The 21,929-nt window shown below is 44.1% G+C and overlaps 1 protein-coding gene across 4 annotated transcripts in view; it reads left to right on the top strand.

The window, feature by feature from the left end:
* The window catches only part of LOC119184697 (4-pyridoxate dehydrogenase), a 73,238-nt gene that overhangs the window by 24,797 nt on the left and 26,512 nt on the right, over window positions 1–21,929 (top strand). For 2 of the 4 annotated variants that reach the window (XM_037434011.2, XM_037434009.2), the window contains exons 6-9: window positions 2,714–2,884; window positions 6,365–6,509; window positions 8,329–8,492; window positions 20,212–20,389. In XM_037434011.2, coding sequence (XP_037289908.1) covers window positions 2,714–2,884; window positions 6,365–6,509; window positions 8,329–8,492; window positions 20,212–20,389 — 658 coding nt within the window. Of the gene's footprint in view, window positions 1–2,713; window positions 2,885–6,364; window positions 6,510–8,328; window positions 8,493–15,698; window positions 17,514–20,211; window positions 20,390–21,929 lie in introns of those variants that run through there. The other 2 variants (XM_037434010.2, XM_075868518.1) reach the window with 2 other exon arrangements.

The raw sequence follows: 21,929 nt of genomic DNA, 5'->3' as shown, positions 1-21,929 counted from the left end.
TTGTTCCTCCCATAGAGTTTCTCAACATTAAATAGATGGCATTGCGATCGTTCAGCCACCATGGGAATGATGGGTAGTACACAGACAACATTCGTACTTTATGCTTTGAATAAACTTGTGGTTTCGTTCATTCTTGTGTTTTCAAATTTATTTTATAAAGAAGAGTGTATGATTGTGAACTTTGGCAGCCGATTAGAATCGGTGAGCCTAAATGTTTAAGGTGGTGAACTAAAACCACTGCACTTTTTCTGAACTTCATGTCGCGATAAAGCAGCTCGAAGCCCTGCGGAAATAAACGGGGCCGAAAGAACGAAGCTTAGACAAATCCATGTACCATAATTCTCATGATGGCTGAAGCACCATGTGTTGCAGCTTCCGTAGACGCTAGCGCCAAAGTTCCCTCTACCGTGTTTAGTGTAAACTCTACGATTCCTCCCTCCTAAAGCTTTCTCAGTTCATGCGGTTGAACTAACTTCCGCACCTCCCACCCCCCGCTTTTGACAAAGTGTCGATGCTTTGTCATGAGGCCACAATCACTCGAAGTTTTGACGTCACACATTTATGCGATCTACGACATCATTATTTCGTCATATGTTCATGTTTCAACATGAAGTCTTTGGTGACGTAAGTCACATTGATTTTTTTACCGTTGTATACGCAGCCGCGGATCTCTGAAGGGTCGCTCAATGAAGTATTTCAGACTTTCAGCTTTAGAAGACTTTCGTTGAAAGGGCGAATGAATTATGCCAGATGAACAAAGTGGACTGTTATACACAACGAAGTTGGCCATATAAATCTTTTGGATCCCATCTAGCGTAACCTAAGAAAGAGAGAAATACAAGAGAAAAAGATGAAAAGAAAATGCAGGTAGGAAAACCTGGTATACCACTAGTAAGTGATTTGCTGCTTTGCACCAGGGTCAGAAAATGGCGGTTGGAAAGAGGGCAGAGGTGGTGTGTGTCACCTCAGCACACAGTAAGCGCTAAGGACACACTACGTATACGCACCGTCTAGGGATGCCAATCGAAATAACGACCAAACCTTGTTGATGAATGTTCTGAATTGCTGCTTAAGCAACGCAGCCAATCCTCACTCGACCGGCTTCCCGTCGTGCTTCTTCGCGATGAAAGACGGGAGGGACGTTTCCTCTCGCCTTGAGAAATCATCGACGCCAGGTATCGCATGCGGAGAGGGGGGGGGGGATGTTGCTATCTTTCTTGGTGTGAGGGAGAGGACCGGCTGTTTTCGTTCATGCTTACGCCAGGCTCGTCCCCAGTTCTCGCGTGATGTACTAGGGCGTAGTGGACACGTTGCGTAGGACAGTGTTATTGATATCTACTTTATACGCAACATGACAGCGATGGTGAAAACCTACTGAGAGTGTACTTATAATTCTATCGCAATAAAAAAAAAAAGCCGGAATTGTCACGTCCCCATGACGTTATCTCTCTCCTCCGACTCTTGGCAAAACGTATGGTAGGTATGCTGTGTGGGAACGCCAGTCTTAGCAAAGACAGATGGAGAGCGTGAGCTCCGGTAGTTAAGCTGGCCAAAGGCATAATTAATTCACAGTTCACTTTCTTCTTACATTCCGAGATTCAAACAAGAAAGGTACTTTCAGTAAAATGCTCCCCAGACGATACATTACAATTTATGATGAGTAATATAAATCTGCAATGACACCTGGCTAGGTGCGATTTTATATAAAACCATCTAAACTAAAAGCCTCACATGCCCCCCTCCCCCGTTCCCCGACAGGTACAGCCGTTACTCCATCACTACACCACATGGCTCCGATCGTCTTCGATTGACGCCAGCGTGGCCAAGCCTTCGACAATGTGTGTTTTGGTCCAGACAGGGATCAATGGAGCAAGGGTCATTTTTAGTCGCGAATTTCTGTTTAACGTCTGTCTGACTGGCGGGTCGAATGCACTCACCTTGCATGTCCATTTCGCCGTGTTTCGCTTGCGCTGCGTTCACATGTGTGCACATGAAATTTTTTTTTGTTTGCCGTATGCTTATCTTGTGAATGAATTGCTGGGTACGACGACTCACGCACCCTTTGAGTGTGAAAGCACAGTTTACGCTCGAACGGAAACTATTGTATGTATCGTGCTGTTTGAAAATAAATAAACTGGAAGATGAACTTCACTACCACATTTAGGCTTTCTTTATTGAGTGACTCCGGCATAGTCATGAACCTGTGTTTGCCTTGTTTTACAATATATCAATTCTTTCGTGCGCCAGCTATGACTTTGAACTTGAAAGGCCCACGAGCTGTCACACACAATGGTTCATTGTCGAGATAAACATACGGCAACGAGCTTAGTGGACGCACGTGAAAACAAAGCCACACAGGAAATGTGACGAAAAGCGACCTGCTAAGTATATTCAACCCACCGGTCATTCAGTGGGTAAATATAAATTTACCACTAAAATATTCCCACGCTCTATTTAACAACTGCTGCAAACATGCATTCTACAACACTGGCGGCTGTTGATGCTGGTCGAGGCCATGCAGTGGAGCTTTCCCCTAACTATGCTGACGGCTGTACTATTACAGTCGAGGAGATAAGCTCGTGTGTGTTCGGTAAAACAGCAGGATCGAGGTAACACAAGCACCAGGATGAGTTCCCCTTTAGCGACACATCGATAGACGCACATAATCACTTATATTAGGCGGTCTTTTCTTTCTTTCTTTTGGTGCACACAGATAATTTTCGACGAGAATAAAAGAGCCACTCATGTCATCTTTACCAAAGACGGTGAAGAAATGAACGTGACTATCGGATACGAACTAATCCTCTCCGCGGGAGCCATCAACTCTCCAAAGCTGCTCATGGTATCGGGAGTCGGGCCCAAAAAGGATCTGAATGCAAGCAATGTGAGTGTGTCGATACAAACTAAATCCGCGCTACGAGATCTTCGCGTAGTCTCATCACATAAAAATATTCAAAAACGAATGCAAGAACGTGCAGAACAGTTGAACTTGACCTTCAAGATTAGAACGCATCAGCGTAATCTGGCCCCGAGCACATCCCCTTTTCGACTGCTAATTTGGTTTTCAATTCTTAGTAGATTCCCCGAAATGATATTGCTTTAGCGCAGCTCAGTTTGAGCGTGAAGGAAATATACTGTACAGTCAAGAAGGGGAAAGAACAGACGACAGTGTGAGCGCCAGGCTCGTCCCCAGTTGTCACGCGCTTTTACTAGGGCATAATACATATATCACGCTGGACAGTGTTATAGCGCTCACACTGTCGTCTGTTTTTCCTCTTCTTGACTGCATAGTGTCTTTCCTTCACGCTCAAACTGAGCTGCGCTGAAGCAATTTCATTTTATGATGCACCTACTCACCCAGTCAGCAGTACTTGTGGATTCCTCAACCATGCCATAAGGAAATCAACGTCTGCAGTGCGCGTAACATTGGCTGTTTGAAACTTTCTTTGATTGTGCTACTGGAAGTGCAGTTGTAAAGGGACCACTGCGGCGTAATTCTTTCTTTTGCGAATTGTACGATACACGTCCGCAAAGTAACACGCAGATCTACAGAGCTGCTCACTCTGTTGATGCTTTTACTGATGATGTTGAATAAACATGTCTGAGTGCTTTTCAATGGGTTGGCCTTTAGAACACCCGCTTCTTGCACAATTCACGTGCTTTGACACTTAGTGCTATTACAGAGCTTCACCACGCAATATATTATGCGTTACGCACACTCCTCTTATCACATGCATTGACATAATTATTTTTTTTTAGAAGCAGTTAGAAGCGATAGCGGGCCTTTGTACTTGGCATACGGGATACCTCGGTATGATGCTCAATTGAACCAAACGGTTTTTTTTTCGTTTTTGTTTCATTTGCATATTGATGTTCTTTTTACATGGACCGCGCTAATTTTTCGCCTACATAAAACGACGCTGAAACCAACACCGAGTTTTGGGAAACGAACGTTTTAACCCTATATCAAGCTAAAAAATGCTGGGTGCAGCTTGCACCGGTGCCGTAAGGCCAAAGACACAACAGGGCTCATCAGTTCGTAGCTGGTCGTGGCCATACGATGTGATACCGAGTCATAAGAAGTAACGCCGAGTGATGCCAAGTCCCTGTAGAGTACAGCACTGCCACCCTTCGGCAGAGTTGCCAGTTCCGCCTGTAGCAAGCGGATTGAAGCTTATTTTGTCGTAGAGTCACTTGTAGAATTTTCCAGTTAATTGACGCGTTTTTTATTGGATGGAGGGGATATTTGCACATTTCGTGAAAATAGCGTAATTTTAGTGATCATCTCGTTCACCACTGCACGCTTGTCGTTCACTAATAGCGTCTTTGTCAATGACCGATAAGTTGGGTGCATAGGCGTGCGCAAGGGTTTTCTATCAAGGACGGCTAAGGTCCACTGAAGCGCCTCGCCCCCCATCCTATCATGTCAATGTATGCGGCATATTTTGCACCTCTCCCTCTCTATTCTGGGCGACAAAGAGCGGGGGGGGAGGGGGGGGAGGAGCGCGGCACCCCGAGCGCACGCCTATGGTAGAGTGTTCAAACGTACGTCAAGAGAAATTGAAGTAAACATTCAGCAAAACAAATGGTGGAGATATTACCAGTAACACTAACCATGCACTGGAAAACGTGCCTTTAACCAAATGGAGGAACTACCTTGGAGACAACGTTAAGAAATAGCTACATGTGTTCATTCATGGTTGCGCATATTTTCACCGTACAAAACAATGAGGTGATTATCAAAACTCTTGTTCGTATTTGAGTGACATGATAAAATTATAATTTGAATATTTTCAGGAATGTGAAAATACATTATGTTTCTTTTTCTTTTGGGCTTCTTTTGTGATGAATATCTGTTGTTGTTTTTTCATCTGTCAACACTGCCCTTCGCTGTCTCAGTTTTACTATGACGTGGACTACTTTAAAGAGTCAATTTATCTTGGCAATTAACGTGCTGCGATGACCGGTAGGCAGCATTCACATCGGTAGTGCGAACCCTATTCTTTGGGACTCGCTCGCTGGATTGTGTGCCGACCGGTTGTGCCCTCGCGATATCCGACGACAGCGCAGCTCTGGCCGACTGGGTTGTTCCTACGCCATCTCATGACGCCGTGAAGCTCTCGCTGAGCGGTGCCCCGTCCTCGAACTCCTTCAACCGTGTCCATCTTTCTCTATTCCCTCTTTACTTCTGTATGTGGGTCTCTCTGTCCCTACCTCTATCACTATCCCTTTTAATTCTCCCTATCACTTTTAATCCCTCCCCACCCCCATCCATTGTGAGCCGCTGTTGAGGTGTCGCACTTTGATGCAGACAGTTACAGGGCTCACTTTTCTCTTCTTTTCTCTCTTTTGAGAATCACTTACACGTAGATTTATTTGTTCTCCCCGTATTCGCGTCTGGCGCTACGTGCGCATCCGCAGTTTGTCATGACGTCACGTTTGACGCGTCTGAGTGGTTGCACGTTGTGTCCAGACAGGCGAGCTGGTGGCGGAGCAGTGTACCACAAAGTAGGCGTACAATTTTGCAAGTGGTTGCTAGGCAACACGTCATGACGTCATAGCGGCGTGACTTTTTTTTTGTTGTTCGCGTAGGACAGATTCAGGCAGGCTCGATCACCTACGCTGTTAAAACATTTTTAACGGAAGAATGATAGTTTTAGTTGCATTGTTCAAAAGTAAAATATTGACATGGGTTACCTTGCCTTACTCCTAAGATTACAGGACAGGTACATGACTTTCTCGGTAGCAGGCTCATCGCCTCGCCGAAACAGAATGGAAAATGGGGGGAAAATGGGGTCTCACAAACAAATTTGTTTATCAATATTGGAAAGCATGAAGAGTGCCAGATTCAAAATTACAATAGCGTGCAATCAAGTGCGCAGATTCGCAGGACATTTAATATTCTCACCATTCTATGCGCTTTACGGCATAAACAGCTCCTTTCTATGCAGAAGTGGGCACTCTGTTTCGTTTCACTCTTGTGTGCTACATCGCCCAATGAATAGCACCGGAGAGCATGCTGTAGGTCGTAATCGCTTGGAAGTATGCTTGCGCAAGTAGCCTGTAATGGTTATATTCAAGAGCACGTTTCCCTAGTATGCTGTAAGTCGCAGCATCATCTTGGGTGAACTATTTCGGAATATTTAGTGATGTCACTTGCATAAGGTCACATGAATCAAAAATAACAAATATTCGACAAAGTGATGCGTTGCTATGCCCACAGAACTGCATACTCATCGCACATTGGCTTTCATTCTCCTCATGCCGTACTAGCCCTTGGTGATTCAGCAAAGCTGGTTGCCAGTCTGCTTAGTAAAATTAACTAGAAGTAACGTTGAAGTAAATGCATGCGCTTGTTTTGCAGATCCCGTGTGTGTTGGACCTGCCAGTTGGCGAAGGGCTCATGGATCACGCCATTTTTCTAGGCCTCGTAGTAACTACGAACCAGGATGAAGTGGGAATACTGAAAATAAATGATAGTATCAAACAGTACGAGTACAATCAGACAGGTAATGCCTGATTTGTGTCATGCCCAGGCACACTTCACCTATCTGACGTTAACACATGCGAACGGCCAAAGATTTGCCTAAGATGCTTAGGGCACTGTATGAAGATGCTTAATTGAATGAAACAACAAAACAAAAAGAATTGACCAATGTATCAATAAGACCTTACTGTACAGTTTTCTAGAAAGATAAGTAGTGGACATGCAGTATTCACTGCAACATTGACGGTTGCATCTCGGCTATGCACCTAGAGAAGAAGAAAACCTTCAGGATCACCAAATGCGCTGCCGTAAGGCAGTAGCTGTCTTTAATATTTTCACGTGGTTGTGTCCCTGAAGAAGACGACACTTGGTCCTAACTTAAGCGAACTTGTGCTCGGGAAATGAAAAGTCGGCGTACAAGCAACCCATGTACGCTGATGGTGGCGATCATATTTGAAGGTAGTGGGTCGGCGAAATGCCAGAAACCTGTCTGCTGTGCAATGTGAGTACATGTCAAAGAACAACAGTTGGTTTGAATTCCCGAAGCCCTCCACCGCAGCGTCTCTTTTGATCACATGGATGTTTTGGTACGTAAAATGCCAGGTATCACGATAGCGGTTGACCGAGCGTAGGCCATCGGTAATGTGATTATGGTTAGAACGCATGTTATTTATACACGAGTCATCAAATCTTCCAGCGCTATCACTCGTGCTTGCATGAGCTCTCGAATAAACATGACTATTTGGGTTCTGTGTGTATATCTAACAAAATGATCACAAACAATCGCGAAGTTTCTCAAACATTGCAGCGTGGCCTGCGCCGAGCGTTGCTAATAGTTTTTGAGGGTGAAACCCGAATGCACCGAAGTAAAGCAATAAACACGCTTGGCAATATAATGATCGGTAAGTTCATTTTCGAAATACGCTACTTGGAACGCAAAATTTTCCTAGCGAAATCGCTCGGCTCATGGTCATTACTCGTTAAAAGAGATGCGCTCCGAGAAGTCTACACCACTTATAAATCTAGCGTTCTTCACAACGAGAGAAAAAATCAAAGGAAATTTAAAAGAGAAGCACTTGAGACGCTTTTTTTTTGTGGTTCCAATATTTCTGTAGATCTTCAGTTTAATTAGGTCATACCAATAAACTCACGTTTCGACCTTTTTGAAATTCGAAGCTTGAAGTGCCTGAAGGAGGAATGTCTGTATGCCATCTCTTGCGCCATCTGACCGAAATAGAATCGTTTATCTATTCTATGGAATATTTATGAGATTTAAAACTGTTGTTTCAAGAGCATTGCTTAATTACAAGCTATAGCATACTCTCATATCCCGCAACAACATTCGCTGAACTGGTAATGTAAATATGAAAGGAGAAGAAGATAAAGTATAACGGGAGCCTAGCTGTACACTAAATATAGCACGACTTTCCTCACAGTCAGAGCTGCCATTTCGAACACACTGGAAAAGGTTAATTAAAACACTGAAGAGAAGCTGCTGAATTACTCTCAGCATTTAAGGAAAAGCACTACAATTCAGTTCCTGTTGAATTTTTACAAACCACGTCTGAAAATTAAAAAAAAATATACATGGTGTATTAATGCAGAACGATCAAGGATTACGCTTAGTTCATGTGTGAATGATACCGATTGTGTTCCGCATGAGGAAGTCCTCACTGCGGGTTATATTAAAATATAAGACTTTTGCCAAGACGTAAACTTATTTTCTTGTCATTGTTGTTTCATGGAAGTATCACAACTCGTCTTTTTGCCATCTGTCTCTCAATATATTCCTGACAACCATATGCTCATCAACTTATCTCTATTCTGTACCCCTTTCATAGGGCTTCTCACCATACCGGGAGCTTTTGAAGCATTGCTTTTCACCTCTAGCTACAATGAAACAATAGAAAAGGAAAAGGAAACAGACTGGGCTGACATAGAAGTGGAACTTACGGACTTATTTCCTAGACCAGATATCGAGAAGTCACCTTATGTTTCGCACGAGGTAAACCAACGCTAATATTTCGCATGCGATAATAGAAAATATCAAGCAGGGTGATTGGTTATAACTTTTCATTCACTGATAATTTCCTGCATACTAATGCACTATAAGAGAGGCTTTTATGTGATACTCCGTAGTTCAGGATTGCCGTGTAGTCGAAACGCGAAATTTTATGAAGCGTACTGAATCTTCCGTCCTCACACTTCAAGCCAAAACACATTTCATGGACACGTCGGTCACATTTTGCAGTCCCGCACACAGTCTGCAGTTTTTAAAAGTAACGAAGATTTTTTTTTACTTCATTGTAACAGCAATTAGATGTACACTCGATTCTGACGTCTTTTCGTCGTCGCTGTGAGGTGCCATTTTAAGTCAAAATTTGTAACATCGTGCGACACGTCCTAACTGCGATGTAAATGCCTCTGAAAGGGTGCGATCAGTTCTCGAGGGGGGGGGGGGGGCAGGTGGCTGATGGCTTCGGCTGTAACACTGATCTAAGAGCCCTGCTGCTGGGGCACATGTGCCCCGCTATACCATCGAGACGCTGCATGGCACTCTTGGCAACTACTGGCTACTGTTGCTGCCGCGGCAGTTGCCCCCTTGTGATGACTGAGTGCTCCTATCCCCCGTCTTCTACTTTCCTGCTCTTCATTCCCCTTCCCCCTTCTCCCTACAAGACGCTGCGCCGTGCTCCCCCAAGGGCTGCAGAAATTAGGCGTCTTTTGCTTCCCCTAACCACAACCACCACCACCGAGTGCCGCACCAAACGGCTTAGCTTGACAGGTATCAGCGGACAGCTCACTCACGCTTACACGTGTTGTGCAGCTTACCCTGAAGCTTCACATGATGCTAAGATCACTGCGCTCACAGCAACGATAGCTTTTCCTGATGCCAGTGTTTCGTTGAGTCAAGCCATTGAAGATGCTAAACGAATTGGCTGCTAGGATTAATTCGAATAGCCTTACAAGTTCTTGATGTGCCGTTTGTGGCTTCGCCCTTGCGGTGAAATTTGCTGTTTTCTTAACCATGGTACACCTCTAAACTTGGATTGTACTACATCTTGTGCATGGGATAAATATTGTGCATGGGACTTGTGCATGGGATAAATGTTATGAAGCAGAAACGGACTACCTGCACGCATTACGTCAAGCTAAACACACATTTTACAATACCAACCTACCAAACCTATAGGTTCCAAATCCAAGGCAATTTTGGAAAGTTGTAAACCCTAGTGACAATTAGGCCATTCAAATAACGAACGAATCCAACGAAATTCTTAAGGATGCCGATTGCGCCAACGTGTTCAACTCCGCTTTTGCAAGCGTCTTTACTCACGGGTCAAACGCACATCCCGCTTCACTATCGTTTTGTATAAGTTCTGAAATGCCAGCCATCACTTTCAATGTAAGCGGAATTAGCGCTATCATTGACAAAATGAAGTGGACATCCTCCTCTGGTATAGATGAAATTAATGCGAAAATTTTGAAAAACACGAAGTGCATTGTCCCAGCCTATTTATCCTTGCTGTTCACCCAGTCTCTTTCTTTAGGTCTTATTCCAGATGACTGGAGGGTTGGGAAGGTCGTTCCAGTCCATAAATCAGGTAACAAAAACTCCCCGCTAAACTACCATCCCATCTCATTAACGAGCATTCCTTGTAAAATCATGGAACATGTCATCTATTCTCTTATCATAAAGTTTCTTGACTCGAACGACTTTTTTCATCCCGCTCAATATGAGTTTCGCAAGGGTTTACCTTGTGAAACGCAGCTTGCCATTTTTCTGCATGACATTCATACTAATCTCGATATCAATGTGCAAACTGACGTCATTTTCCTGGACTTCTGCAAGGCCTTTGATAAGGTTCCTCACCAGCGCCTATTATTCAAGTTAAAAAAACTTAACTTACACCCAGATGTCTTCAAATGGATTACTGAATTTCTTAGTAACCGCTCCCAGTCCGTAGCTGTCAATAATCACTTGTCTAACCCAGTACTAGCAACATCTGGCGTTCTTCAAGGATCTGTCCTTGGCCCCCTCTTTTTCTTAATATATATTAATGACTTACCTTCGCATGTCTCTTCTAACATTAAAATGTTCGCGGACGACTGTGTCATTTACCGTACCATTTATGACAGCCACAATCAAACTGCTCTCCAGAAAGACCTAGACAACATAACTACTTGATGTAACGATTGGCTCATGACCCTAAATACAAATAAGTGCAAATCTATGTAATTTTCTCGCAGCAGTCATCCCATAGCACCTTCTTATAAAATCAAAAACACGCTTCTCGAGAATGTCCATTCTTATAAATATCTCGGAATCACTCTTTCTAACGACCTGTCCTGGCACGCTCATATTTCTAATATCATATCATCAGCAAACCGGACGCTAGGTTTCCCGAGGCGTAATCTCCGTCAGGCCCCAAAACATGTCAAATTGCTCGCTTACCAATCCCTCGTGAGACCAAAACTGGAGTATGCATCGGCCATCTGGAACCCACATCAATCATATCTTATCGACCTACTTGAAGCTGTTCAAATCGCGCTACCCGATTCATTCACTCAAAATAGTCGTACAATATCAGCATTTCAGCACTTAAGGCAGATTCCGGTTTAATTAAGCTTTGTGATCGTCGACGTACTTCCAGTCTCATGCTCTTTCACAAGATTTTTCACGGCACCCTCAGTCAAGTGCCATACATCGTACCCGCTGCACGCATTTCTCACCGCACCAGTCATCCGCAGCAGGTCGCGCGCCCACGTGCCCGAACTGCTTACTTCTCCGCCTCGTTCATCCCCCGAACTTGGTGCCAAAGACTGGAACGGCCTTCCTGCTGACATTGCCGCCATCACCTGTCCATCATTGTTTCAGCAGCATATAACTAATCAATATGAAATGTCTATGTGAGAAGTTGTAACCCACCCCTTATGTAATGCTTCCTTCGGGAAGCCCATAAGGTTAATAAACTGAACTGAACTGAATCTGAAGTAGTGCCGAGCTTGCTAAAATGTCGAAGCACCATGATTCAAACGTAACTTAAATAGCAGTACCTTCGTATTAGGCTGGGACGAATTATGGTAGAACGACGGTACTCTAGATACAAAGCAGCTGACTTAGTCACATCGCCATTATGCAGCTGCCGCTTGTGCCAAACAACTTTTTAAACGGCTCAGTGACCAGGAGGGCCCAGCTGCGGGTCCTCGTGGCTCCGGAAGATGACAGAGACGTTTGGCTTGATAAGCGCTTGGTCCTGTCTGTTCTTTCTGTATCATTATCTGACGCACTGTTTCACTAACACGAGACTTGATAAGGCTGCTTGTGCGAGGCCATGCTCTTGCCTACTACTTCCCTCAGTCCATGGACGCCTTCACGGCTGCCGTTAAAGGTAGCTGCGAATCGAACAGTCTTACAAAAAGAGTTAGCCAGTTACATGTCGTTACAGCCGTAGGACAGAAAGCCCCTTTCGTACGGTCACTTCAAGTCTCTTCTGTTTCCCCACTTACTTCTAAGACGACAAACTCACTCGTGAGCATTGATCGGCAAACTCACTCATAAGTCGACTCACTCAGGCTCACTCAGACTAATGTCGGGACTTAAGTCTGGGAGTGAGTGAGTAATATGTCAGTGACCTTGGGTCTAACTTCCGTTGAGAAACATTGCAAAGAGTATGCGTTCAAATGAGTCCCGTTAAAAAAAAAGAATATTGTAGAGTCTTAGACTCTGAATCAGAGTAAGCCCTAAGCGCAATATATATATATATATATATATATATATATATATATATATATATATATATATATATATATATATATATATATATATATATATATATATATATATATATAGTGCAGAAGAAAACGCATCGTTGGCAAGCAACATCGCCTTCGCTTGGGTACTGGGTCCTGGGCTTGGCTTGCTCGGCTCGTGCTGATCATCGCCGGCATCTGCTTGACCGTTGCTCATTCACGATCGTGTTTTATCGTAGGACCGCCGTCGCAACAGTCGCCAATAAACCCTTTTTCAATATATATATATACACCTTATTACAATTTTTTTTGCCGCTGACGTATGCTCATGAGTGGACTCAGTTCAGGCAGTGAGTCTGAGTCAGACTGAGCTCTCAGTGCAAAATATAGTTCTTCAGTGCGCTCAGCCTCTTACTGTCAGCCTATGGACCTACATACTTATCTTTAAAATTACTATGAACCTTATACCAACTTACGGTTATACTGAAGTATATTCACACTATCTCAGCACGCCAGTTTTATATTTATTGATCAAACGTGTGAGATAAGGAGAGGGGAGGCCAGTGGGCGTCACGATTTCTACCACAAAACTCTTTCATGAAAAGTAATTCATAAAAAATGTTTCGCGTGAGCCTTGCATTAGATAAAAATGTCCTTTCTTAATTGAAACCACTCATGAAACGTATTTGAATATACAGAAACAAAAATCGTATCGTCCAGCCCCGATTATTTGAATTACTGGCGCTAATAAGCAATATCATGTTCGAAAAAGAAGCTTTCAGGCTAACGTACTCATGAATCGACTCGCTCAGCCTCCTGCAGACTCAGGTGGCGCCATGAGTCGGAGTCTGATCGAGTCCGGCTAAGTAATATGTTGACGATTTTGAGCGCGAGTGAGTCTAATCGAGGAAACCTTTGGCGAGTCTGAGTTCGAGAGAGCCCTCAGAGCTCGACATATTTCTTGAGTTGTCTGATCGAGCTCAAATTTTTAGCCGACTTAGGGTCATTTCAGTGTTTTCTTGTTTTCTGTTTGAGCACAGTGCAATCTTTAGTTCCATTCGACGACTTTGTTAGGCATGGGTTATCCCTGACTTTTTCTCTTTTTCTGCAAAGTCTTTGCTTGTCGTCCTTGGTATACATCCTGCCATTTCGGAGGACACAGCTCCCTCCTCAATCCAGTTATTCGTTTGTACATTTCTCTCACCCTATCACTTTATCGTTTCAGTCACACGCTTTACGCAGGCTCCATTACGTTACCCCCTATTTTTTGGTCCAGTCTTTGAATCACCTGTCATCTGCAGTGGTGGTGTAGCGGTTACGATGCTCGGCTGCCGACCGGCAGCAGCGGTCACTTTTGAGGGGGGGGGGGAATCGTGGAAAAGCTTTATTGACTATTTCATTAAGAAGGGGGGGGGGGAGGAATTCTTAGAGGACTTTGTAAGGTGTGATGTCAGGGCAAGTTAAAGAATACCAAATTGTCAAAATTTTGGGAGTTTCCCCTACTGCGTGCTTTACAATTATGCCATGGTTTTATTGTTAGTTATTATTATTATTATTATTATTATTATTATTATTATTATTATTATTATTATTATTATTATTATTATTATTATTATTATTGAATCACCCGTATTAGGTAAGCTCAACGCATTACCTCTTTCCCTCTCCTCTTCTGATCAGGTCCCCTCCTCTCTACCCTGGTCACATGGCTTTTCTTAGCCCCCGTTATTGATGCCGATGGCACAGAGCCCTCAAAACATCTTCATTGGAATATTCTAGCAACGATTGCACCCCAAGCTTTTCCCGAGAAGAAACGTGCACAAAAGCGTTATGTATATTCAAAGTGTGTTGGCTTGTGAAGGTTAGCTGTGCAATATGGCACTCCTTCGTAATTTGTTTTTCTTCAGCAAGGGAGACGATTTTATTGTTTTCGAGCCGCGCTTGAAGATCGATGCGAACGCCAGCTTGTACTGTCGTTATTTGCTTTTCTGAGGATTTCTGGCGTAAGCGTGCGCACAGGGGAAGGGAGTAATTAAGGGCCACGCGGGGCAGTATTCCCCTCGTCATCTAAAAGGGAATGCTAATTCTGTCCCCCACCTTTGCTCAGTCTGACCTTTTTGCGTCGTGTTTAAAGTCCAGCGTTATGGCTGCGCTTGCCTCACAGCGAAATCTATATTTGGCTAAATGAAAATGTGTTCGCTATGAGAAACGATAACGGTCTCCATTGGCTGCGCCGTTGTCAGTGCGGTCGTTCCTCCATTCGCAGCTGTGCCCCCAAACCCACGCATAGCAGTTTCAACTTCCAACTTCCACATGGAGAGGGCATGGATCGTGAGAACACCCGAACAGCACAAAACTTTTCAGTGGGTCCGGCGGCACGATCGCGATGACACCAACTCACCACACGCCTCTATCCTTTGTGCAGCTATTAGTCATGGCCTGCTGCTCCTGCGGTGCTATCACCAACGCTTCCGCGGCAATGACTGCTACCCGAGCTCACCGCTTCGGCAACACCATGGCTGGTCCATCGTCGTCCTTCTGGAAGGCTTCGTCGGCACGTCTTGTCGGCGATTCCATGCGTGTTCGTCCTTGGAACCCTCCATCCGGCCCCCGGCCTCTGCTCGACGACTATGCTGGTGAGCGGCTATGCCACCCAATGACCACGTCCGCAGGGCACAGCCTTGCATCTGACGCCGTGCATCAACAATGGTGCCTGGCTCCCGCTGCCTTGCCTGTGCGGCCCCCCACGGTGCTGCGCATGCTTCGTCCGGGACCACGCGCTCTCGCCATTCCCACACGTGACTGCACCTATATAAATCGCCGTGACATCATCGCTGCTTTCAGTGGGTCCGGCGGCACGATCGCGATGAGACCAACTCACCACACGCCTCTATCCTTTGTGCAGGTAACAAACCGCTTTTCCTTATTCACTAAACCCACGCGTTACCGTGGTCTTTTAGTGCTGCCGGGCCCACATGCAGCGTTTGCCATTCTTTGCGACTGTGTGAATATCATCATGAGTCTCCTGCAACTGTCTGGCGATGTCGAACTAAACCCAGGGCCTGCCACTCGTGCCTCTGCCGGTGACGACCATTCAGATGTGTTAGCAGCCTTGCGCGAACTAAAAACAGGCCAATCAGCACTACTTAGCGAAATCAAAGGTATCCGAGATAAACAGGCTGATAACGATAAAATGCTGAAAGACATAAAAGAGAGACTTACGAAAATTGAAGGGGAGTGCCAATCGCTGACGGCGATCAAAGCTGACGTGAAGAGTGTGCATGCACTCGCAGAGGCAAACGCGCATCAGATTGAGCAGCTGACTGCACGCACTGATGACGCCGAAGATAGAGCGCGGCGAAATAACTTAGTGTTCTACGGGATAGATGATGAGTCTAACGAAAGTTGGACAAAATCTGAGGAAAAGATTATCAGGTTTTCAAGTGAGCACCTCAAATTAACTATTGCTCCGAAAGACATAGAACGCGCACACAGACTCGGTACCTTTTCGCCGAATAAAACTAGACCAGTTCTAGTAAAATTCACCCATTTCAAAGATAAGGAAAAGGTACTAACTGCTAGTAGAGATCACAAGCATCCCAATGTTAACATTGTGCAAGATTTTTCACCAGCCACACGCCTAGCCCGTAAAAAACTGGTCGAGTTCAAAAAAACTCAAACTTTTCCCAGCAGCCTTCGTCATAACAAACTTGTAGCAGGGAAGAACACCTACGTGTATGACCCGGTTAATCAACAAGTCGTTCTTCGCACGCCGTAGCAGTTAGCTAGTGGTTGCCCTTACGGTCCCAAGGACTATTTATCGTTTCTTTTTACTAATATCAGGAGCGTACTACCAAAGCGGGATATCTTGTCCTGTTTAATTGACTCTTCAGATTCCAACGTTATAGTGCTAACCGAAACGTGGTTAAACTCGTCTGTCATCAGCGGTGAAATATTCCCTTCTTATCCAGATTTCAATATTTTTCGTACCGACCGAGATGGCAGGCGTGGTGGTGGCGTGCTCATTGCTACTCACCGTGACCTTGGCTGCTATCGTATCAATATACCAACCTCACTCGAAATGGTGTTTGTGTGCTGTAAAGCCATTCAACCCCACGTAGTCTTAGGTGCATGCTATCGCCCACCTGATTCCGACAGTACATTTATACCAATGTTTCATGACGCGCTACAATCACTAAAGATTCATTTCCCTAATGCACCAGTTGTCCTATTCGGCGACTTTAATTTTCCGAACATAGATTGGTCTGACCTCGTCCTTGTCACATCGAAACAAAACATTGAAAACAACTTCGTCGATACATGTTTAACATTCGCTTTAACTCAAATTGTTAATGCAGCAACGAGGCAATCTAAACACTCAGCCAATATACTTGATCTAGTACTAACAACCCTTCCTGATAGAATCACTTCGCTTTCGTACCTCGACGAAATCAGCGACCATAAGGTCATTCATGGCACATTCCATTGTAGGCTGAAGCGCCCAGACAAAACAAGGAAAAAGCTTACCTTATACGATAAGGGTGATTATAATAATTTCAATAAAGAACTAACAAAATTCTGTCAGTTTGTAGTTAAAGATTTTAACAAACGATCTGTCACTGAAAATTGGTTAATGTTTAAATCTAAAATGCATGAGCTTATTAGTACTTACATTCCAACAATTACGATTGGCGAACGTAGCACATCCCGCTGGTTTAATCCTGAACTCAAGAGGCTCAAAAACAAAAAGAAACGACAATTTCGCGCCGCAAAAAACAGCAACAATCCTGTGGCGTGGCAAAAATACCAGACTACCACGAAACTATTCTGCTCTGCCATCGATAAAGCGAAGCGGCTGTTTAATAATACCACCTTGCCCAACTTACTCCGCACTAACCCAAAACAATTTTGGAGAGTGATTAACCCGCGAAACGAAAACAAATGCATATCAATAATGGATCCAACTGGACAGCCTATCGCGAATAATGCAGTAGCAGAAGAACTAAACCATACCTTTTCTTCCGTTTTCACCAGAGAACCGATTGAAAACCTCCCTGATGTCTCCCCCCACAACTACCCTACCATGCCGGACGTCATTTTTTCACCTCAGGGCATCCAGAAAATTATCGAGTCATTAAAACTTACATCATCCTGCGGCATCGATGGTATAAATGCTAAGGTGCTCAAAAACACCAAAGAAATCACCAGTGTCATTCTTTCCTATATTTTTCAGCAATCACTCTCATCCGGCATCGTTCCTCACGACTGGAAAGTGGGTAAGATCGTTCCGGTTCCTAAGCCTGGTTCATCTAGTTACCGGCCAATTTCCTTAACCAGCGTCTGTTCAAAAATAATGGAACATATAATTCATTCACAAATCGCTAACTTCCTTACCTCAGTTAAATTTTTTCACCCTAACCAACATGGATTCCAAAGGGGACTCTCATGCGATACTCAGCTTGCACTATTCATCCATGACTTAAGCGCTAGTGTAGACCTTAACATACCAGTTGACGCCCTTTTTATTGACTTTGAGAAAGCCTTTGACAAAGTTCCCCACAACCGCCTACTACTAAAACTCTCCCAATTAAGCCTTAACCAACTTGTCTACAATTGGATTCAGGACTTCCTCACTAACCGTCAGCAATTTGTTGAAGCTAACGATACGCCCTCTTCCCTTTCCAACGTAATCTCCGGTGTGCCACAAGGTACAGTTCTAGGACCCCTCCTCTTCTTAATTTACATCAATGATTTACCCGATAACATTTCATCTAACATCCGCCTCTTTGCCGACGACTGTGTAATCTACCGACCTATTACTAACGTTTCAGATACAATTACTCTCCAGCAGGACCTACTAAAGCTGGACGAGTGGTGTCGCAAATGGCTCATGGTATTAAATACTAATAAAACTGCACTTATTTCATTTCACAGACGCCAAAACTTACCCACCACTAACTATAATATTAATGGCTCCATAGTTTCTTCCCTAAGTTCCATTAAATATCTCGGTGTTAACATTTCACAGAATCTAAACTGGTCTTTTCACGTAAGTAAAATAGTTAACAATGCTAACAGAGCTCTCGGTTACCTTCGTCGTAACTTGCATCTTGCCCCTCCATCAGTCAAATTACTAGCCTACAAAACACTAATTCGCCCAAAACTAGAGTACGCATCCGCCATTTGGGACCCATTCCAAATTAACCTAAGTAAGTCCATCGAACTAATTCAAAACCGAGCAGTTAGATTCATCTACTCAGATTACTCGTATCATACCAGTGTTACCACCCTTAAAAGAATAGCAGATCTACCTAACCTTGACCTACGCCGTAAGGTTTCCAGACTATCCTTGTATCACAAAATGTATCATACGTTTCATTACAACTGTCCCATTCAATCAGCTCATCGTACTTCAGCCCGCACAAGCCACCACAAGGCCGTGTACCCACCTCCTGCATGTACCACAGCCCACCATCACTCCTTCTTCGCTCAAGCAGCCAGGGACTGGAACGATCTTCCTCCAAGTGTCATCCATCATAGCAACACGGATAGATTTAAAAATGCCATAGAATCATTGTTTTATTAACCCTATATTGTTTGCCCACACCCTCATGTAAAGCCTCCTGTTGGGTGGCCTTTGAGGTATATTAAATAAAAAAAAAACTTTCCAAGAACTGCACTCGACAGCTGATCCGTGAGAGAATTCCTGTTCGGCAAACCAATGCAGCAGTACTGTCACAAGAACAAGCCCACGTGGCAAAGCGCAACAACTGCGCACCGAGAATCCGGTGCCTTCCGAGCCGAATGCAAGCGACAACGGAAAGCCGAGGAAGTGTCATTGGAGGCAGAGCAGCGTCAGCGTGGCAATGTCGAGAAAGCGTTCACCCGTCCCGACAGGCTTTGGCCGGGACTGACGGTGGCCGATTCTGAAGCGGTTTGCTTCGGCTGAGACGTCTGCAATCGCCTATGACTGCACTTTTCAGCTTCGCGGATTAACCATCTGTATGAAGTGCTTGGCGGTGTTTTAGGGGTGAAGCTCCTTTTGGTAAAGGCTTGTCCTTTGGCGTTGGCGTTGGGCACCATAGCAACCGCTGACCACGATGATGGTGCTGATGACGATGAAGAACAAGCGCGTTTCACACCTCACATTCTCTTTGTGCCATTAGGGCACAACACATGCAAGGTACCTACTAAACGTCATGAAAATGACGATCACAGACAATGACTGGCTTGTGCCGTATATGACGTCTCAATATGCTCTACGATGAATTTCATATTATCGGAAACAACCCCTAGCCAATACGTCAACATGCCCAGGCTTCCTCTTTGCCAACTTCAGACTAGATACGATACCACAAAGTAGTAATAATGAAGGCAAAACACAATTCATAACTCTACACAACATACCAATAATGACCAATAAACATTGTATATAGCCCTGCAACACTTCGTCCCTCACATGCATGAGTGGTAAATATCTGGGGTGATTTATCGTAACACCGAACGATCCCACTGCTTCGCCCACTCATCATCATTCACTTCGTAAGTGAACCATTTTTCCTTGTTTTTTTACCGTTATCCCAAAAAGACGGAAACCAATGGCAGGCGTCATGAGAAGTACTCCTTTCCTTGATTTTTTTTTTTTTGGCATCCATTGCGGAGCTAGTTTCCTTTCGCACTTTATGAACGAGAAGGAAAGAAAGGAAGGGAGGCTGGTGGTGAGGCCTGGTCTGCATAAATGAAGGGCCCTGGGCACTCCCATATGTTGTGAATGTAGATTGCCCTAACAAAAATTGTAAATACCTCGTCGACATCACACCCTGGGTTCCCATTTGAAAAACTTGATTACAATGCTTTACCAAAAACATTTCTTGACGTTGTGTCCGCGTCAAGTGTGCATGCTGAACTTGAGCAAGTTTCTTCTTTGAAAAGCCATGATCACCAAGCAAATATTTTTTTTTCACTTTCAGACCTTTTGTGAATACTATATGCCCATGTTCAACCACACTGGCTTCATGCCAGCTGTAGCCATGGTGCGACCAAAGTCTCGTGGCACCGTCAAGCTAAACTTCACACACCCGAACGAAATGCCGCTAATCGACCCTCAATTTTTGTCTGAAGATGAGGATGTGGAAAGAATAGTAAACGGTAAGAACCTTGAGCGATAGCTCAAATGTTTCTTGTCTAATTTCGAAGCTTCGCCATTCTTTTCTGTTAACAGCAACAAAGTGAGTGACATGTGCATTGGATGTACAAATTCCGAAATTACTCTTCTTCGCGAAGTACGTTATATCACTACTGACGGCGTTGAGCTGACAGTCGAAAGGATTGTCGTGGGCGTTCCAAATAAGCTATAAAGTAAAAAAAAAAAACAGGAAGTCTTCTTAGTGAGCAGTTGTGGTAATTATCACGAGCCACTATAATTAGTGGTGCTGCACGCTTATTATGCCCAATTTATGACTGCATATTCTATTATTGCTAGCAGTGCCGACATGATACTAACTACATCTTCTTTCCTCAGTAATTTTTTTCTCGGTGTCAAGTTAACATAAACGATGCCCATAATATAGGCACACGAATGAATACATGTGTACCGCTCTTTTGTTGCGTCATCTATAGTGTGAACCCAAAGCTACTTCTTGTGGGCCACGGCCTCCGAGATTGGCCGGCGGCGCACCATTGCTACGGCCGTCTAGAGTTCCTGTATATGCTACCTTTAGCTAAGCATAGTCGCGTTGCTGGGCATCCTACTCGAATCAAATTATGAACAAAAAATTTCTTTCATGACGTTACTAATGAGGTCCCTGAATGGAGGGAAAAGAGGAAGCATTGAGAGGAGAAGGGTTGCAGCGTAAGCACCACTTTTCCACTTCGCATGCATGCGCAATGCGCTCGTGCCTTTTTTTGAGATCCGCTGGCTGCTTGGCCAATGTGGCTATAAAATTTTGTTAATATATTTCTTTAAATTTAGTTCATGCTTTCTGAAGAGGCGAAAGTTAAGCTGACTGATTTCTCAGTAAGACGAAACACGTTTGGCCCAAATAAAATGAACTTTTATTGCTTGTTTGTATATATATATAAAAAAAACTGGCACACTTAGTGTGAAAATGTCGATCGATAAAGGAGATTTAATTTACGACTGACCTAGTGTTTCCAGCTCTGATGTGTTTTACTTATCCGTTAATAGCCAAAAGACGGCAGAAATTGGGGGAAAAAGTTTGAAAGGATGCAAATTTATTGAGATCCGGGTACCGCAGGAGTCGTCGCCCATTTATCCAGTAAAAAGTGCCAATGCACGTCTGCCTACCCCCCCCCCCCCCTGTTCCCTGTTTCAAGGTGTACAGCAGCAAATCAAAATTATAATCATGAGCTTCCTTATATAAAACTCTTACTTCCCCCCGTGGGAGTGCTTGCATGTTTTTGAGCGCCATGAGAACACCTGCGCTTAGACAAATGAGGACGCTTATGAATTACTGTCGAAATACGAAAAACATGATGTGCGTAAAAATAAGCAAAAACTTGTTCCATATAATGGACAATCCAGTTAAATCCTTAACGTTTTGGGGCAATTAATGTGTGCTAAATATTTGCAACTGCCTTGGTAGCAGAAAAAAATGCAACATTTTTATCGATTGGCACGCCTGTCATAAGAGTCACTTCGCATCTCGCAGTTAACGTGCTCCAACAA

This window comes from Rhipicephalus microplus, chromosome 7 (genome assembly GCF_043290135.1).
Source record: "Rhipicephalus microplus isolate Deutch F79 chromosome 7, USDA_Rmic, whole genome shotgun sequence".
NCBI lineage: Eukaryota > Metazoa > Arthropoda > Arachnida > Ixodida > Ixodidae > Rhipicephalus > Rhipicephalus microplus.
This window is presented reverse-complemented; position numbering and strand designations above follow the sequence as displayed.